Raw genomic sequence first — 20,189 nt, 5'->3', positions numbered from 1 at the left:
AACCTAATGCATTCTATATCTTGTCTATCTAATATATATCTTTTATATATGTAGATATATATTATGGTGAACAAATATATATATACTATTGTGCTTGTAGTATATATAGCAAATATTTGCTATACATATCTTGTGGTTTATATAAATATATATTTTATGCATATATACATGCGGTTTTAAGGATTTTGATGAGTACTTCTGCCTTTTTTTAAAAAGTGGAGAAATTTTAGGGATACTTACAGGTATGCCATCTAAACCTGGAAATCCAGGAACACCAGTTGGACCCTAAAATCCCAGAAAATAAAACAAAGTTATAAAAATTACTAAATTAATAAGCTGATTTCCTTGAAAACATTAACAATTAATTACTCAGATTTAAACATGCGGAGCAGTCATTGTCACCTATTTTTTACATATAAGAGTCTAAAAGCCAACATTTAAGAATGAACTCTTGCGCTTTTTTTTGTACTTGGGAAAACAACCAGCAGTACTGATTTAAATAAATCATTCGACATGCTGTGAACAGAAATCTAACTGCTCAGAATCTCGATCCTGGAGTAACAAACCCTTCCATGTGAACACAGGCAATTTATAGGATTATTTTTGCACACCTGCACTACCCAAAGTTGGGGTAGAATCTCAAGTGCTCATCAATAGGGAATAAACTATAGTTTTATTCACACTATGGCATATTATAAAATGTGTTTTCAGGAATAAGTTCAATCTACGTAACCTGATAAGGAATGATCTCTAAGACATCTTGTTGAGTGAAAAGAGAAAGCCTCAGTGTGATGCATATAGGTAATGCCATGTAGGTTTTATAAAAAGCCATGAAACAGTGTAACTTCTCACTGGGTACACACATGTATTTAAAGGCACAGAAGAGCATGCTCCTCTGGAAAGGGGCCAAGAATGAGGATGGATTCTTGCAGAGGAGTTCAGGGACTTCATTTATTATAAGGTTCAAGTATATACTACTCATGGTCGTAAAACTCCAGTGCTGGCCAGGCACAGTGGCTCACACCTGTAATTACAGCACTTTGGGAGGCTGAGGCAGGCGGATCACTGGAGGTCAGGAGTTCGAGACCAGCTTGGCCAATATGGTGAAACCCCATCTCTACTAAAAATACAAAAATTAGCTGGACATGGTGGCATGCGCCTGTAATCCCAGCTACTTAGGAGGCTGAGGTGGGAGGATTGCTTGAACCCGGGAGGCAAAGTCTGCAGTGAGCTGAGATCCCACCACTGCATTCTAGCCTGAGCAACAGAGCAAAACTGTCTAAAAAAAACAAAAACAAAAACCGGTACAGTACTGCTGGTGAGTGGTTCATGTGAATCTGCATATAAGATGTGGCTTACCTTATCTCCTTTGTCCCCTGCTGTTCCAGGAGGGCCGCGGTCCCCTCTCATTCCTTTCTCTCCTGAAAGCCCAGTGGGTCCTGGGGCTCCCAGGGGCCCAATTGGACCCTGTGGCCCTGGTGGTCCTGGTGGACCCTGAGAAGAAAGATTAAAAAGAAATGGGGGTGCAATTCTTAATTACTGTCTTCTAACACAAACATATAGTCATTCAGGCCTACAGAAGACTTGGAAATTAGATATGCACAAACTCTGATAATAGAAACAAATGGCTGGAAATGGTGGCTCACGCCTATAATCTCAGCACTTTGGAAGGCCGAGACACGAGGTTCACTTGAGCTCAGGAATTCAAGACCAGCCTGGGCAACAAAGTGAGACCCCCCATCTCTACAGAAAATACAAAAATTAGCTGGGCATGGTGGCATGCACCTCTAGTCCCAGCTATTCGGGAGGCTGAAGTGGAGAATCACTTGAGCCTGGGAAGCAGAGGTTACAGTGAGCTGATCGCACCACTGCACTCCAGCCTGGGTGACAGAGACAGACTCCATCTCATAAAAAAGAAAAGAAAGACAAGAAAAGAGAAAAGGAAAGGGAAATGAAAGGAAAGACAAGACAAGAAAAGAAAATGATTGATTTAATTAAAACATAATAGTGGCATTGCCCTGTTCAATCTGTATTAAGCTATATGATAAATTTCAAGTACTGCACATGTATTCATGTATGTATGTATGTGTGCAGTATGTGTGTACACAGAAACACATATATCAACTGATTATAGTTATCTTACTATTTTCATTCTGTCAATCAAATTTAGAGATCTTAGGCTTTTTAATGAAGCAAGAAACTAAAACATTAAAGTTGTATTTACCTTTATGTTCGTGACACAAATAGAGTAAGAGAAACTGCCAGATCTTTTATTTACTTCAAATAACTAACGATTTGCCTGCCCTTTCAAAGGGCAACATTTCTTTTTGCGCTGCTTTTATCTAATTTCTTAGTCATATTTTGGAATTAGTCTCCATGTCACATTAAATTTATGTAATCCAACTTTCCATGAATGAAAAGACCACCTCTTGTTTTAAGTGAAGAAGCTTTATGGGGCCTCCTACCTCAGAACCCATGCCCCAGGGCCCCATCCCATCTCCCTTCTGGGGTCTGGGCCTGGCCAAGGCCAGCAGCACCATCTAAAGTGACATCCCGACCAGGTGCGGTGACTCATACCTGTCATCCCAGCACTTTGGGAGGCCGCGGCGGGCGGATCACCTGAGGTCAAGAGTTCGACCTGCAATTTTTCAGACCTCTCAAAATGTTTGCAAAGATTTAAGAAAAAATATTTTATAACTTCTTGCCTCACAAAACAGCATGGATGACTGCATTCAATAAGCAAGTAAATCTTGATGTATGGACGGAAAAGCTTGGCAGGGTTTAGGAGATATCTGCTCAGATCAGATGTCTTAGGTCTCCAGGGCTAATATAGGGTTGTCCCTTGGGAGTGCAGGGCCCCGAGCAAAATATTTGTTGCGGAGTCCCATCTACATAAAAACTTGAGTCACCTGAAATCAGCATGCCAGCCCTGCTCTGGCAACCCAATGTGATGCAATCCCATGAAAGAAATACTTCATGGGCAAGTGGAAGTGTTCTGCTAGGCAGCCACCCTCCGAAACCAGGGCTCAGCCACAGGGCCCCAGACAATCCCATAGCCTGAAGGCCAGAGCTCCTGATGTGGCCAACCCCACATTGGGTAGAAGGTCAGAGAGCACCCTGACGGGAAGAAACAGTAACCAAGACCCACCTGGTCCTGATCTACACTTGGGGTGTCACTCTTTTTAACTTTTATTTAGTATTATTATTTTCTGAGACAGGATCTCACTCTGTTTCCCAGGCTGGAGTGCAGTGGTGCAATCTTGACTCACTGCAGCCTCCACCTCCCAAGTTCCAGGGATCCTCCCACCTCAGCCTCCCGAGTAGCTGGATTACAGTTGCATGCCACCATACCCAGCTAAGTTTTGTATTTTTAGTAGAGACTGGGTTTCACCATGTTGGCCACGCTGGTCTTGAACTCCTGACCTCAGGTGATATGCTTGCCTCAGCTTGCCAAAGTGCTGGAATTACAGGTATAAGACACCGTGCCTGGCCGGGATGTCACTTTAGATAGTGCTGCTGGCCTTGGCCAGGCCCAGACACCAGGAGGGAGATGGGCAGGAACCCCATAAGAATAGTGCAAGAACATTCACCACAGTGTTATATGCAACAGCAAAAGAAACCGGAAATCCAGGGGAAAGGCACCAACCTGAGACTCTGAATAAATTAGGGTGCCTTCAAACAGTGAAACCCCTCACAGCCTGACTTCATCTGGGTGCTCCAGGAGCAACAGAGAGGACAAGAAGTCAATGAGACCAACTTCTCCATTTGAGAAGTGAATGAGGTGCAGGTCAGGAACTGAGTGAGACCCAGGGAAGTGAGGGCAGCCAAGAAAGGGGCAATTTCAGGTCAGTTACGCTGTGGACACCTGGGACTTAACTCTGAGGGGAGCCCACATCTCAGTGTTATCCCACCCTAGGGGAAGGGAGTGGGGGTATTTATCTCCCTGGCTGAGGGCCCCGGTGATGGGCATGGAGTGCCTGCCAACTGTGCCTCTGCGGCTTTGAAAAAAGCCCTGAGAGACGCAGATGCCAGCAGCTGAAGTCCCCCAGAGCCCGAGCACAGAAACAACAGGTCTGAGGAAGACGTGTGGGACCCCAACAGCACGTGCAAGCCGCCAGCAAAGTCCATCTGCCAGGCCAATATAGAACATTCTCCCCAAGCTCATGAGGGAGAAACAGAGTGACTGAGCACCCAGGCTATGTGTCAGCCTCCTGGGTTTGAAGTCCAGGACCACACTGACTTGCTGTGTGACCTTAGGTATGTTTCTTAACCTCTCTGTTCCTCCACATCTTCATCTGTTAATGGCTTATGAGCATAAAAAGAATAATGCATGTAATGGTGTTTAGCATAGTGCCTGGCATAACAAATGCTAACTATTGTTATTATATATTATTGTTATAAACGGATAATTGTTAAACGAGAAAAACAAGCCACAGAATAGTATGTCATACAATCCCACTAGTAGAGAAACAAAAGAACAAACACTTTCCCTAAATAGACATTTATAAATGAACATTGCTAGGGCATAAAAGAAACTGCATGTCTCAGAAGTGAAAACACAAGCCAGGGCAATTTTACATTGTATTAGGTTGGTGCAAAAGTAATTGTGGTTTTTGCCTTTTAAAAGCAACGGCAAAGACCACAATTACTTTTTCACCAACCTCACACTTTGTGTACATCTTGCCATCAGCAGAAGTGACTTTATAATAAAAATTAATTACCACTTCTTGTTCACCATTAAGTCATTAACTCAACAAACATGATCGACAACCTTTAACATCTGCCTAAATTTTACAAATCAAAACTATATTTTATATGTATTCTCCCTTTTCTTCATGCTCATTCATCATTGTTAAATAGCTACTATTTATTGATATCCCTATAAATGCTAAAAGCTTAGAATTTTAAAGGAAACTTAGATACATAAATATGTATTATGAAAAAGACAACAATAAAATATGGAGTGTAATTACACAAGCACAAACCATTTGGGGCACTGTGAGGGCTTATCAACTTAAAATAGATAACTGCACAAATTCTAAACTACAGTCTAAAAGTAAAAATAAACAACCACTTCAGAGCACCTTTCTGTCTAACCTGTTGTTAGAAATAAGATTAATTAACATAATTTAAAAGCTCCCATGTTTTCTAAACATAAAATTCAGGAAATAAACGCCTTTTCATTAAGTTTGGGAACGATCTTTTCATCTTGCATGCAATTTATATGCATAAACTCCCCCAAATTATCTTTTGTGAATGCAGTACTTTACAATAATGTATTATTTAGATACATACCAAAATGCACGCTTGAATATAAAAGGGTGACTGACAAATAGACAGCCAATTAACTGACTATAAATCTCTTTAATGTGTTTCATTTTAGGCATGTAATACCGAATCCAGTGAGCTAATGGGAAGTTTGCAGAGGGGAAAAAAGGGAGTGGAAATGTTTTTAATTTTTTTTTTTTTTTTTTTTTTTTTTTTTTTTTTTTTTTTTTTTTTTTGAGGCGGAGTCTCGCTGTGTCGCTGGGACTGGAGTGCAGTGGCCAGATCTCAGCTCACTGCAAGCTCCGCCTCCCGGGTTTACGCCATTCTCCTGCCTCAGCCTCCCGAGTAGCTGGGACTACAGGCGCCCGCCACCTCGCCCGGCTAGTTTTTGTATTTTTAGTAGAGACGGGGTTTCACCGTGTTAGCCAGGATGGTCTCGATCTCCTTACCTCGTGATCCGCCCGTCTCGGCCTCCCAAAGTGCTGGGATTACAGGCTTGAGCCACCGCGCCCGGCCAAGGGAGTGGAAATGTTTAACACCACGGCAAGAATAATAAAACTTCATTAGGTATAGAAATGTGTGCTGATTTGAGAAAATGCCATATAAAATACTTTGTTTTTTTGGTTTTTTTTTCTTGAGACGGAGTCTCACTCCTTCTCCCAGGTTGGAATGCAGTGGTGTGATCTCAGCTGACTGCAACCTCTACCTACCGGATTCAAGTGATTCTACTGCCACAGCCTCCCCAGTAGCTGCGACCACAGGCGTGTGCCACTACACGCATCTAATTTTTGTATTTTTAATACAGACGGGGTTTCACTATGTTGGCCAGGCTGGTCTTGAGCCACTGACCTCGGCTGGGTGCAGGGCTCACACCTGTAATCTCAGCACTTTGGGAGGCCGAGGCAGGCAGATCACAAAGTCAGGAGATGGAGACCATCCTGGCTAACACGGTGAAACCCTATGTCTACAAAAAACACAAAAACTTAGCCGGGTGTTGTGGCGGGTGCCTGTAGTCCCAGCTACTCGGGAGGCTGAGGCAGGAGAATGGCAGGAACCCGGGAGGGAGGCAGAGGTTGCAGTGAGCCGAGATCAGGCCACTGCACTCCAGCCTGGGCTACAGAGCGAGACTTTGTCTCAAAAAAAAAAAAAAAAAAAAAAAAAAAAGAAGAAGAAGAAAAGAGAGAGAGAGAAAGAAGAAAGAAAGAAAAGACAGAGAGAGAAAGAGAGAGAGAGAGAGAGAGAGAGAAAGAAAGGAAGGAAGGAAGGAAGGAAGGAAGGAAGGAAGGAAGGAAGGAAGGAAGGAAGGAAGGGAGGGAGGGAGGGAGGGAGGGAGGGAGGGAGGGAAGGAAGAAAGAAACTCCTGACCTCAAGTGATCTTCCTGCCTTGGCCTCCCAAAGTGCTGGGATTACAGGTGTGTGCCACTGCACCCTGCCCCTACAAAATACTTTGGGAAAAAAAAAAAAAAAAGTAAGGCAGGGAATGGTTATTTGCATTATTGAAGGATGCTAGCCCCTCTCTCTGTCTCCCCATCTCCTCCCTCCTCCCAGCCTGCCTCCCTGACCTCCCTGCACCAGATTTCTAAACAAGCTCAGTTCTTTCACAGCGTTCGCGCAGGCTGTCCTGTCCCGGGAGCGCCCCCTCTCTGCCTCTGGCTGATTCATCTCTCAAGGCTCCAGTGGAAGGATTCCCCTGATCTCCTGCCCCTGTTCTGGAGAAGGAGATGCCTCTCCAAGATGCCTCTGCAGTAACACTCTCACCCGTGACTATCATCCTCTCTTTACTTGTCTGTCTCTCCCAAACACAGCCACCCAACCTCTGCTCCTGAAGGGCTGAGTCTAAGTGCCCAAGGTCATGATGGTAAGAAAGGCAGAGAACAACAAACACTTCACAAAATAATAAGGTAGCCCACCTCTACCACAAGGCAAGGTACCATAAGGTAGCCCACCCACCTCTACCACCGCCCCCCCTAGAGCAGGCACAAGGCAAGATGAGCGGCCCTCCATATCCCTGGCTCCCAGTCTGAGGACTCAATCGATCCAGATGGAAAATGTTTAAAAATCAACAAACAGAAAAGAACAACACAACAAAAATTAAAAATTTTAAAATACAGTATAACAACTATATACTGTACATAGCATTTACATAGAATTCTAAATAACCTAGAAATGATTTATAGTATTTGGGAGGAAGTGCATAAGGTTATATGCAGATACTATGCAATTTCGTATCAGGGACGTGAGTATCCATGGACTTTGGTATCTACAGGGGAACTGGAACCAATTCCCCAGGGATGCAAAGGGATAAGTGTAAATGCTTTCTTATGTCTCTAAATTGTCATTCCTAGAACATTGGTTAAAAGCAGCTATGCAGGCCGGGCGCGGTGGCTCAAGCCTGTAATCCCAGCACTTTGGGAGGCCAAGTCGGGCGGATCACGAGGTCAGGAGATCGAGACCATCCTGGCTAACATGGCGAAACCCCGTCTCTACGAAAAAATACAAAAAACTAGCCGGGCGAGGTGGCGGGCGCCTGTAGTCCCAGCTACTCGGGAGGCTGAGGCAGGAGAATGGCGTAAACCCGGGAGACGGAGCTTGCAGTGAGCTGAGATCCGGCCACTGCACTGCAGCCTGGGTGACAGAGCGAGACTCCGTCTCAAAAACAAACAAACAAAAAAAGCAGCTATGCAAAATGGCAATGATTCCACAGCAGTGTGCAGAGTATGACTTCACACCACGAGCAATGACTCTGAATAACAGGGATGTTGGTGCTTTTTGCTGTTGAGCTATAACGTAGGTGTTGTTATGCCTTTATTTCAACCGTATGAAACGGCAAATACTACTCCTACTTTGCAGGTGGAAAAACACACATAAATGTCTCCTTTTTTACAGCCATGAAGACTTTGTGATTTTGTCTTCAGTGTAGCTTTTTCGTATTAATAAGTATTCTGCTACATGATAAATTTTTAAAGGAAATACATTAAACCTTGAATAACAGCACAAAATCTGTCAGAAAGCTGCTCACCAAAATTTCCCAAACACCAATCTTTGAAATAGTCATTTGTTAGGTCAAATTTACTCACCCAATTTGAGTAAATAGTTTATTCACAGCATACAGAGAATAATTCTATTTTCTTTAAATTGTTTCATGTAAAAGGATGGGTCAGTGAAAGAACTTGTGCTTACGAATAAATACGCAGGCTTACTTTTTCATAAGGTTATAATAGAATTCACTTCAGGACAAATAGACATAAGTAATAGGCCCATAAAATACTTTTTTATAACTAGAGAATCATTAAATAATCACAGGAATTTTGCATCATTTAAAAAAAACTTTAAAGAAATATTTCACCCAGTCCTAACCCCGCACTCTCCACCACCGACAATAACCTGCTATAAAACAGGCTGCTGTGCCAGATTCAGTCGAGCAAAAAGAGAAAAACCACCCAGTGGAATGGCTGTCTTTCAGACGCACAGCAACCCTGGGTTTTTTGGCTACCGTGTGCACGCAACTGCCTCTGCAGCTTCTGAATTTCAGTGTGAGACGGTGAAGTCAGAAGACAGAGCCGCTGAATCCAGAAATGACAATCAGCTTGACAGCTGAGGAAACTCGGACATGCCATGTGAATCCACTAGATCATCTCTTCCTTTCTTTCTCTCTTTTGGTTCAAAGGCCAGATTGACACCGTGTCATCAAACCTGTTATTTGCGCCTCCCTAGAGCAGCAGGAGGCTCTCCGGCCAGCTGTACAAATAAAGGATGAAGGAGATGAAAGCGGACACGGAATCGCCGGCCTCCCTGTCTTCTGAGGCCAGGGCATTCCTTTAGGATTTTGTCCCTTGTCGGTTGCCTAAGTCTAGAATGTCTCTTGAACAGGGCTAAGATAAAATTACTTTTATTTCATAACAACTTAGTAAAAGAGACCAAAAGATAAGAGGACATGTATTGTGCTTTTCAAAAACCAAAATCTTCAAATCAGCCTTCTTGGCTGGCAATGATCTGGTTGCCCCAGGGACCAAAACCTATGGGGAATGACAAAAATCTAAGAAATTGCTTGTCATTTTATCAGTAGGAGCACTAGGAGAAGCACCTACAAATATATGTACAGCCACACTTTTTCTGCCATGACTTCCCACTCCTTCTCAGCCAGAAGTTAAATCAGTGCAAAGTGTAAATAAATGAATAACTGAACAAACAAGAAAGAGGCTTTTGTTATACTAATTATACAGATTTTCCAAATCACCCTTGAACTCTAAGACCATGACGTTGATCATCAAAAATGTCACAGGAAGGGGAAGGAATGTATTTATTAGGCTTGGTTATGGATTTTGTGGCTGCCATGCTGCATACCTTACCTTATTTAATGCAACTAGCAACACTGAAAAATGTAGGCTATGATCCCCATATAGATGAAGGAAGGTGTAACTTATTCAGGCCCTCACATCTAGCAAGCTCAAATTCACACCTGGACCAGTGAGTCTCTCTCCCAAACCTCTCCTCTTCCCCCTACCTGAGCCTGAGCCTGAGTCTAGCACAACGGAGGGTCCACCCAATAAACTGTGCTCATGCCATGCCTGGGGTGACATTTCAATCCCTTCAAGCCTCTTCTTATTTTTACACTTAAAAACAATCTATCCAGATATACCCGCTGTTCTTTTATAAAGTTTCTTTAGGACACAATGTTATTAATTGAATTAATCAAAGACCTCTATTTTTTGTGGTTCCCAAATTTAACTTTCTGGTCTTATCCAAATCCCCAACTGTTTTCTAGAAACTTTCTTGCATCCTCTTGCCCTGTTAATTCATCTCACACATTGGGTCAAAGCTGAGCTCAGCCCTCTGCCTCCTCCTTCCCTGTCACTGAAGAGAGTGACTCTGTTTCTTGCATCGTTCTAAGCTCACCATCCAGCTGCCAGCCTTGTCACCCTCTTTCCCTCATTCTCCATGTCCTTCTCATGACCAAGTCGATCACATCTCGCTTTGGACCAAAACCCAAATCTCATGCTCCCGTCTTACCTTCCTCCCACTGCCAAGCACCTGGCCCATGGTCTTGTCATCTCTCACATGGGTTCCACAAGCACCAATCTCCCTCGTCTCCTTAACCCTGATCTTCTCCCCACTGCCTCATGCAACCGTCAATGAGTCTTCTTCAGTCTCCCCTTTCCTGGTGTCATTGCTTTCACCAACACCTACAATGGGGACAATCTCCCTTCCACACACAGGCCAACCTTATTTCCTGCAGTTTCCACACCCACACCCTCTGTCCCAATCACGTGTGCTTCCATGAGGTCAGAGTAGTCTTTCTTTACCGTAGCTCCAATTCTGCTATCCCTCCACCAACAATATCATAATCATAACAGTAGCAGTAATAACTGCCACCATGTATGAATCTAGCCTCAACACAACAGTGTGTTAATACATTCTTCTCATGGAATCCTTGCCACCCTGTGAAGCAGAAAGTCATCCCTGTACCTACGACCTCATTCCCAAAGGAGGAAGCTGAGGCTCAAAGACATGAGACAGAGGACCTGAGGCTGTTCGGTTCTCACTTCAAGGTTTCTGCTTCCATTTCACCGCAGTCCTCATCAATTTCACTCCCCTCCAAACTACCACATCTACCCCCAAATAATTAATGACTAAATAACGTCATCACCCGGTTTTCATTATTGCCTTGTGCACACTACTTTGCTTAATATCTGCTTGGGGTGATGTCTTCCAGTATATATTTTTTGAGATGGAGTCTCACTCTGTCACCCAGGCTGGAGTACAGTGGCTCAATCTCAGCTCACTGCAACCTCTGTCTCCCGGTTCAAGCAATTCTCCTGCCTCAGCCTCCCAAGTAGCTGGGATTACAGGCGCCCACCACCACACCTGGCTAATTTTTGTATTTTTAGCAGAGATGGAGTTTTGCCATGTTGGCCAGGCTGGTCTCAAACTCCTGACCTCAAGTGATCCACCCCCATCAGCCTCCCAAAGTACAGGCATGAGCCACTGCGCCTGGCCTCTGGTACACTTTTTGTAGCCAGGGATTCATGTACGTTTTTATTTCCATCCCAGCATCTTGGCCACTGTCTTGCACAGTATAAATTCTAAACATATATTCATGGATTACATGATCAATTAAAACTTCCACAATTAAAATTAACAAATAAATATTCTTTTAAATATATTCATCCTTTTATGGGTTTTATTATTCTTAATCCATTATTATCATTCCCTTCTTTTTTAATGCGTCCCTCCTTTTTAAGGCTTGGTTGTAATTTAAGCAGTCAGCCACTGGGTGGCACTACAACATCACTCACAAATCCTGTGGCAGTGCCTCCAGGGGTCTCCCCTATTGCAGGTAAAAGGCCCTTTGGTTATCAGGAAGTTAGCAAAATAAGTAACAAAAGGTGTCATCAACAGGAGACAATCCAGAGACTGGACTGCAGTGGCAGACTGTTTTCTTGTACCTTAAAGTAACCGCACTTGTTCACAATGAAATAGGGGTAAACCGAGTGATTTAGCCTGGAGTAACACTCATTCGAGATTTTAAGAGGCAGCATGGTGCAGTGGGAAGAACCCTGCACGGAGAACCAGGAGACGTGGCTTTGCCACTGAACAACAAGGTCGCCCCTTACTCCAGGCCACTCGAGAAGGGTTTTCCCATTTTAACACAAGGCATCTGCATCTGCTGTGGGGCCTAAACAAGGCTAAGGGCTCCTAGTGAGCTCCCTGACGAGCTCTAACCCATTTGACTCTCCCTCCCTCTTGCCTGCCCTGTTCTCCAGCGTCCCTGCCCCTTGGCCTTGCCTTGATTTGCATGCTGGCCCTCTTCCTCCTGGTTGGAGTCTCCTCCAGAGCTCTTTAGGGCTGCCCTGGCTTCTTGTCACTTTCTCTCCAGCCAAAGCATCCATTTCCAAGGGGTCAACTTCACCCACAGTCAGACAATCCCTCCGTGTCCCTCACTAGCCTAGCCCTTTCTTTCTGAGCACCAGTCACATACCCAACTGACCTCAAGCCTGCAAGTCCAAGCCTGGACTCATGATCGCCCCTGAAACGTGCTTCCTGAGCACACACTGCTGTCCACACAGCAGCTTACACCTCTCCTAGGAGTCCCACATGCCTCTTAACTGCCTGACTCAACTGCCCCAGGTGAGTCTCCTCATTCCTATCCAGTCTGCCTCCCAAATATCTCCACCTCCCATCCACTTCCCTACCGTCCACACTCACCCCCTCGCTAAGCCACCAGGACTTCCCACCTGCGTGACTGTAGCAGCCTCAGAACAGGTTTTCCCTAATACTACGTTACCTGCCACCAGCCACATTCTCCAAACAGCACCAGATCATCTTCTTATAACATAAATCCAATCTGCTTCTTCCCTTCTTAAAATCTTTCATCAATTTCTTATTACGCAGGAAAACCTGTCTGCTTCTTTTTCTTTTTCTTTCTTCTTCTTCTTTTTTTTTTTTTAAAGATGGAGTCTCACTCTGTCACCCAGGCTGGAGTGAAGTGGTGTGATCTCAGCTCCCTGCAACCTTCGTCTCCCAGGTTCAAGCCATTCTCTGCCTTAGCCTCCCAAGTAGCTGGGATTACAGGCACCTACCACCATGCCTGGCTAATTCTTGTATGTTTTTTAGTAGAGACAGGGTTTCGCCATGTTGGCCAGTCTGGTCTTGAACTCCTGACCTCATGATCCACCCACCTTGGCCTCCCAGAGTGCTGGGATTACAGGCGTGAGCCACCGTGCCTGGCCCCCGTCTGCTTCTTAAGCAGCATTGCCTGCTGCCGGCTTCCTTACCCACTGCGGTCAAACCTCTCTCTAGTCACGTTTCAGTCCCTCAAACATGCCAGCCTGTCTCCGTCCCACTTCAGGACCCGAGCAGCTGTTCCCCTTGTCTGAACACTTGTAAGAAGCTGACTGGCGCCACAAAAAATGATACGACATGTCTTAAGCCTATAGCCTGTGACTATTGCCTTAGACGGCGAAAGACCTGATAAAGTAAAGGATCTTGAGCTGAAGACTTTCTCCCGGGTGATTTAGGTGGGCCCTAAATGCTACTACACGCACCTTTATAAGGAGGACACAGAGGGAGATTGATGCGGACACACAGAGGAGCAGGCGATGTGAAGACAGGCAGAGACCGGAGTGAGGCCACCAGGAACCAAGGAATGCCAAGGACTGCTGATGCCACAAGGAGTGGAAGGAGGCGAGAAGCAGGTTCTCCCCCAGAGCTGCGGAGGGAGCCTGGCAGTGCCAGCAGCTTGCTTTTGGACTTCAGGCCTCTAGAGAATACATTTCTGTTGTATTAAGCCACCATGTATATGGTCATTTGTTACACAGCCATAGCAACTGATGGAAGACTCCTCCTCCGGGCTGTGGCTAGGGGAGTTCTAATTCCACCCAGTTCAAGCTCAAGTGCTAACCCACAGCTCCCTGTGCCCTGACCCCCATATGCTCCCATGCAAAGCAAGCCAGGGTACCACATTGTCCACCTGGGGAGGGAGCAAGGATTTTTGTCTCGTCTTTTCCCTGATGTGACTCGAGTACCTCGAACAGTGCCTGGCGCTCATCAGGCAGCCAGAAATAGTGGTCGGAGGAGAATCCTGTCTGTCTCTAGGCTCGGCTCTGAGCTCCAGGCTGCAGGGACTTTCTTTATGACTGAGGCCTTCATGGCCTGGGTGAATGCCTGGCATGTGGTAAATGCTCAATGGTTACTTGCCAAATGAATGGAAAGGTATTATTATTGGCATTATAATTCGTTGCAGTTAAGATTGTGTGACAGAGGCCAAGTGCAGCGGCTCACGTGTGTAATCCCAGCACTTTGGAAGGCCGAGATAGGCAGATCTCTTGAGGCCAGGAATTCAAGATGAGCCTAGTCAACATAGTGAAACCCTGTCTCTACTAAAACTACAAAAATCAGCTGGGCATGGTGGCTGGCGCCTGTAGTCCCAGCTACTTGGGAGGCTGAGGCAGAAGAATTGCTTGAACCCGGGAGGTGGAGGTTGCAGTGAGCCAAGATCGCGTCACTGCACTCCAGCCTGGCAACAGAGCCAGACTCCATCCAAAAAAAGAAAAAAAAAAAACAAAAGATTGTGTTATAGAGAAATAAGCACCTTGGAGACAGCTGTTTGTGGGTTTCTTGGCAAATTACTGAATATGGTTGTTTGAAAGGAGAAATTTGCTTTTATTTCCTAAAACCTTTATAATTCCTCATCTTAGCTAATTAGTCAGACGTTACATTTGCACTACAGAGGTATCCTTATACTCAGTGCTATTTTCCTAAGTAATGGACTGTTTCCCCCAAACTGTGCCCTGCTTTTGAGCGCACCTGTATCGCTAGCCGTTATTCCTTGCCAATAACAAGTTCAGCGCGGCCCCGCATTTACTGAGCTCTGCACCCAGCCTGGCCCGGGTCATGCTGGGTCACACAGTGTGGCAGTTGTTGCTATGGAACAACTGTTGCAAATCACTGACAAGTTAATGAGGTGACTGACCAGGGCAGATGTGCCCAAACCTGCCTTCAGACCCAAACCGTAACTAGGATTCCCAGGGGAGAGTCGATACGTCAGCTCTACACATAGACTTGGTCTGTTTGGAAAATAGGTAATACATTCCACAGTGTAGTAGGCAGATAAAAGCTTCTTTTCTCTCTTTTCTCATGCATGGATGCTGGATTTAAAGATATTTCTCAGCCTACTGAAATGATGTTAGTTAGTTGGAGTTATTTTCCCGTGTAGACATCAGCTGCTGCCACTATTTCTACCACTATAATTTATTAATAGGCCAAATAGTATTAAATGATAGGCAGGGATCCTTCCTTTACTCTCTAGGCCTCCCAAACTCTGTTCAGAAATCCTTACTCAAGGCCAGGCATGGTGGCTCACACCTGTAATTCCAGCACTTTGGGAGGCTAAGGCAGGCAGATCACCTGAGGTCCGGAGTTTGAGACCAGCCTGGACAACATGGCAAAATCCCATCTCTACTAAAAATACAAAAATTAGCCAAGCGTGGTGGGGGTGCCTGTAATCCCAGCTACTCTGGAGGCAGAGGCAGGAGAATTGCTGGAACCCAGGAGTCGGAATTTGCAGTGAGCTGAGATAGCACCACGACACTCCAGCGTGGATGAGAGAGACTCCATCTCAAAAAAAAAGAAATCCTTACTCAAGCGCCTACACAGATCATCCTATAGCTGAAGATTCAGCCTCTAACTTTTGCAAGTTTTCTATTCTTCAGAAATCAAGGTTCCTGTTCTTGACGTGGGGGAACACTTGAACAAGCTAAGCCCAAATTATAAACTGGAAGCTGGTGGGCTGAATTTCACTGGGGAGTATGTTTAATTGCTAGTCTCTAGGCTTTTAAAAAATTCTGAATTCCGATGCCTTTAAATGACAAATGCACTGTCCAGCTCCTAGTAGCCCCGTCCTGAGCACCTCCTCTCCCCATTGCCACATTCAGGTCACCAGCTGTTCCCCAAGGGCATCTGAGTCTGCCACCTCTGACAGGGACTTCATTTACCAGGGAATTCTCCAGTAGTGACAAAATGAGCCAGAGAGTTCTTGGAGGAGGAAGGTACAGCAAGAAGAACAAAAAAGCAAACCCAACAAGTTCTGGGCTTGAAAAAAGACCACCTTTGCCAACTTCCAATTGTCACTGGAACTTGTTTACATTAAAATGGAACACAATTGACTTAAGTGAACTTTGGGGACATAAAAATTATTGTTCTGAACGATGTATCAGGCTGCAGGTGGAAAATGTCCTAAAACACAGCTGTGTGGGTGATGAGACTGAGTTCTCAAACTTCGAGTGCAAGTAATTCAATGAAATGAAAAATGTTAACGGTAATTAAAATTTCCCAAGTAAATTCCATTTTTATCACGGAATGCAAGCTCTTAGGAGTATAAGGGATGAGTGAATGAGATCACAGGGAAAATGCTTGCATTTTTTTAGCTACTGAAATTCTCAGAAGAAAGAATGACTCACTCATGTTTGATTTTGGTTTTCAAACCAAAAAAACTAAGACAATTCTTGACCTTTAAGCCATTTGACCTCCGTGTTTGTAAACCCACCACATTGTAAGATTTTGTTAATTTCACAGTTGTTATACTCCCTTGAATAGAAAACATGGGGAAAAAACTGGACAGTGTCTCTATTATCATCCTTGTTACTAAAGTATAACTTATACAATGTCCCCATTCTAATTTGTAAGGACATGTAATTTTCCCTGCAAGGAGCACATCATTAAACACAGAGAGCTTCCTCCCTTGAAACTGATAAGGAATAATAGAAAATCCTGCCTGATACATCCCATTCACACCCTTAAAGACAGGCCATAATGAGGTTCAGGGAAATGTTAGGGCCTCATCACAAGTCATTTGGGAAACCAAGTAAATAGCTGTCATATGTGAAAACCCACGCCCCACATCACAGAACCACGGGCTGCTAGAGCCGAGAGGGACCAATTAGCCCCCTCTAGGACAAGTTCTTATGTCCCAGGTGAGGGCTCTGAACCTGAAAAAGATCAAGGAGGTAAGCTCCGGTCTCCTCCCCTCAGCCTGGAGCTCTTCCCAGGGTGCCACTGCACCTTAACAGGTCCAAGAGCTGCAACCCTCTTATTTGTTGCTGCTGCTCAAAGTGCTTATTTCTGACCCTACCTGAAATTCGCAAGGGAATTTGAACGATGTGAGATTATTCATTTCATAACAGGCTTAAATGCCAGTGTGTGCGGAGGAAGTCTAGGGTTGGGGAAGAGACTCCCCACTAATTGTGTCCGCCTCTTCTCTTGGGTATGGGAGATCCCCCTCCAGAGCCCCTGCATGCTGGCCTGACCACCAGCTCAGCTCCCAAATCCTGTCCAGGCTGGAATCTAATTTTTTTTCCTTTTCAGACAGTTTTGCTCTTGTCGCCCAGGCTGGAGTGCCATGGCAAAATCTCAGCTCACTGCAACCTCCACCTCATGGGTTCAAGCAATTCTGCCTCAGCCTTCCAGGGAGCTGGGATTATAGGCACCCACCACCACGTCTGGCTAATTTGTTGTATTTTTAGTAGAGATGGGGTTTCACCATGTTGGCCAGGCTGGTCTTGAACTCCTGACCTCAGGTAATCCGCCCACCTCAGTCTCCCAGGGTGCTGGGATTACAAGCGTGAGCCACTGCACCCGGCCCCTGAATTTTAGTTTCTTAATTTATATGTACTCACCGCCTGTTGTGTGCTATCTACTGTGATAATCTCAAAGTACAAAAAAATGACCCCCAGTTTAAAAAGGGGAGAAGTGAAGGTAGGTAAACTATATTTCAAGGGTGTCAACAGTGGCTCAGGAGTCGGGATCAACGTTTTACATGTGTTCTCATGACCACCTTCAGGAAGTGTATGCTTGCCGTCTAATCCATAAAGTCAGGCACATTCACACTCAAATCCAGCCAGAGCTACAGGGCAGGGCAGGACAAGTACAGCGAAAGAGAAGCAGGTAGGCAGGCTGCTGGGAGGCTGTGGCAGGCAGACACTGACACCGGCTGTGATGAGCAGAAAGGCCTTGTGGTTTGGCATCTCCACTGAGCTCCTCTGGGGAGAACAGGAAAGACAGAGGCAGAGTGCAAATGGGAAGGCATTCAGAAACGGGCATAGAAGTGGAAATATTCAGATTATCGTCAAGAGTGAGTGAGTGGCTCAACTGTTGCAGCTGGAAAGGGTCAAGGGGGTAGTAACGGGGATTACGGATGAAACTCATGCTGGGGCTAGACTGTGGGCCTCCAGCGGTACAGTGATCGGACTGGACTTTATTCTGTAGACGTCAAAGGAGGCCGCCCTTAGTTCTCCACCTTAGATCGCTCCATCTCCACCTCTAACTCTAGCTCTCCTCTCCAGTTAAATTGTGAACCATGGTCATTCCTCAGCACAGAACCAGCCTTGTCTGTCAACAATCGCTTTAGACATAGCAGTTTTGATGTGGGGTTTGATGAAACTACTACCTGCTCCTACTCCGGGCATTAACCTGTAAGAGAGGAACACTTTCCTTCTTAGGAATACCCTGTTACACCACTTGAGGGCTGTGCAGCCTCAGGCAGATCCCTCAAGCCTCAGGAATTGGGTGTTTTCCTATTCTGATAGTCCCCCTTGAGCCGCCACTGCAGCTCAGAAGGTTGGCCGGCTGCTGAGGGTTTGAGCGTGTTGCTTTCCCAAAGCACCTTCCGTTATGCACAAGCCACACCCCCAAATCCTCAGCTGGAAGATGTCCCAGCGACTTGCAGCCTTCCCACGGAAAACCCATGCATCTCAGGAAGACCGGAGGCTCCCTGGTGTGGCGCACACAGCTCTCCTGGAACACACAGACACAGAGACACACACAGCAGAGTGCTGCTCAGGACCAGAAGCCTTCATCATCCAGAGACTGCTCAGAGGAAAAGTGCACTATCTACACATGCAACGCCTTGTTTAACAGCACAAGGTTAACAGCAAGTAAAGGCCAGAGTGCTGTTCAACATCTTCCAATGCACAGGACAGTCCCCACACCAAAGAATTATCCATCCCAAATGCCAACTGTGCCAAGACTGAGATGCCCTGTTGTAATCTCACCTCTGCTCTGTGATGCAAGTATTCTTATTTCCACTCTTTAGAGCAAGGAAACTAAATTCCCAACAGTTCTAAATAACAGTTCTAAATAACAGAACAGCCACTCATTCACTCTTGAAGACAATCTGAATATTTCCACTTCTCTGCCCATTTCTGAATGCCTTCCCATTTGCACTCTGCCTCTGTCTTTCCTGTTCTTCTCGAAGGGGCTCAGTGGAGATGCCAAACCACAAGGACATGGAAGAGGAGGACCAATGGGGGTACATGCGAGGAAACCCAGGCTTGGTCAGATCAAGTGGCAACCTGAGTTTACAAAGTGATGCTGCAACCCAGCAATTGGGACCTTCGTGTAACCATCTTTCCACGATCGTGGAGCAAGTGCTGGGGCTGAAGCCAGACACTTGGGTGTGATTCCTGGCTCTTGCACAGCCTAGCAGGTTATTTAGAACTGTTGGGAATTTAGTTTCCTTGCTCTAAAGAGTGGAAATAAGAATACTTGCATCACAGAGCAGAGGTGAGGTTAGAACAGGGCTTCTCAGTCTTGGCACAGTTGGCATTTGGGATGGAAAATTCTTCGGTGTGAGGACTGTCCCGTGCATTGGAAGATGCTGAACAACACTCTGGCCTTTACTGGCTGAAAACCAGTAGCATCTGCCTTTCTGCTAAAGCAATTCTCAGCCTCCTTCACATTGGGCGCCCACTGAAGTGCCTTTATCAAAGCAACTGGTCCTCTTCGTTTTGTGGTCTGCTCGTCCCTTTCTTGGGATCAGATCTATTTATCTTGGTCCTGAAGCTCAAAGTCATAAAATTTAGAGGTACTGAGGTTGTTTTTCTTTTTACATTTGTACCATCTTGATATATTTATATTAATAACCTCACAAAAAAAGTCAGGCTTTTTTTCCTATATAATGTGCACATTTACACAAAAAAGCTAAGGACTTTGTTTTCTTGAAGTTTCACTCTTAAAATTATATTATGAAAGTGGCTGAAGACTGGCTGGACATAGTGGATCATGCCTGTAATCCCAGGACTTTGAGAAGTCAAGGAGGGAGGATCACTTGAGGCCAGGAGTTTGAGACCAGCCTGGGAAATGTAGCAAGACGCCACCTCTACAAAATAATAATAATAATAATAATCAAAAAAATAATTAGCCTCGTGTAGTGGCATGTGCCTGTAGGCCCAGCCACTTGGGAGGTAGAGGTGGGAGGCTCACTTGAGCCCAAGAGTTTGAGGCTACAGTGAGCCAAGATCATGCCACTGCACTCCAGCCTGGGTGACAGAGTGAGACCCTGTCTAAAAAAGAAAAAGAATAGAAAAGAAAAAGCTCTGGCTGGGCACGGTGGCTCACGCCTGTAATCCCAGCACTTTGGGAGGCTG

The 20,189-nt window shown here is 45.3% G+C and overlaps 1 protein-coding gene across 1 annotated transcript in view; it reads right to left on the bottom strand.

Moving 5' to 3' along the window:
* The window catches only part of COL4A4 (collagen type IV alpha 4 chain), a 133,761-nt gene that overhangs the window by 104,192 nt on the left and 9,380 nt on the right, over nt 1–20,189 (bottom strand). The window contains exons 4-5 of the mRNA XM_010375626.2: nt 1,360–1,494; nt 241–285 (exon numbers count right to left, since the gene is read on the bottom strand). Coding sequence (XP_010373928.2) covers nt 241–285; nt 1,360–1,494 — 180 coding nt within the window. The remainder of the gene's footprint in view (nt 1–240; nt 286–1,359; nt 1,495–20,189) is intronic.

The sequence above is a fragment of the Rhinopithecus roxellana genome, chromosome 14 (assembly GCF_007565055.1).
Source record: "Rhinopithecus roxellana isolate Shanxi Qingling chromosome 14, ASM756505v1, whole genome shotgun sequence".
NCBI classification, from domain to species: Eukaryota; Metazoa; Chordata; class Mammalia; order Primates; family Cercopithecidae; genus Rhinopithecus; species Rhinopithecus roxellana.
This window is presented reverse-complemented; position numbering and strand designations above follow the sequence as displayed.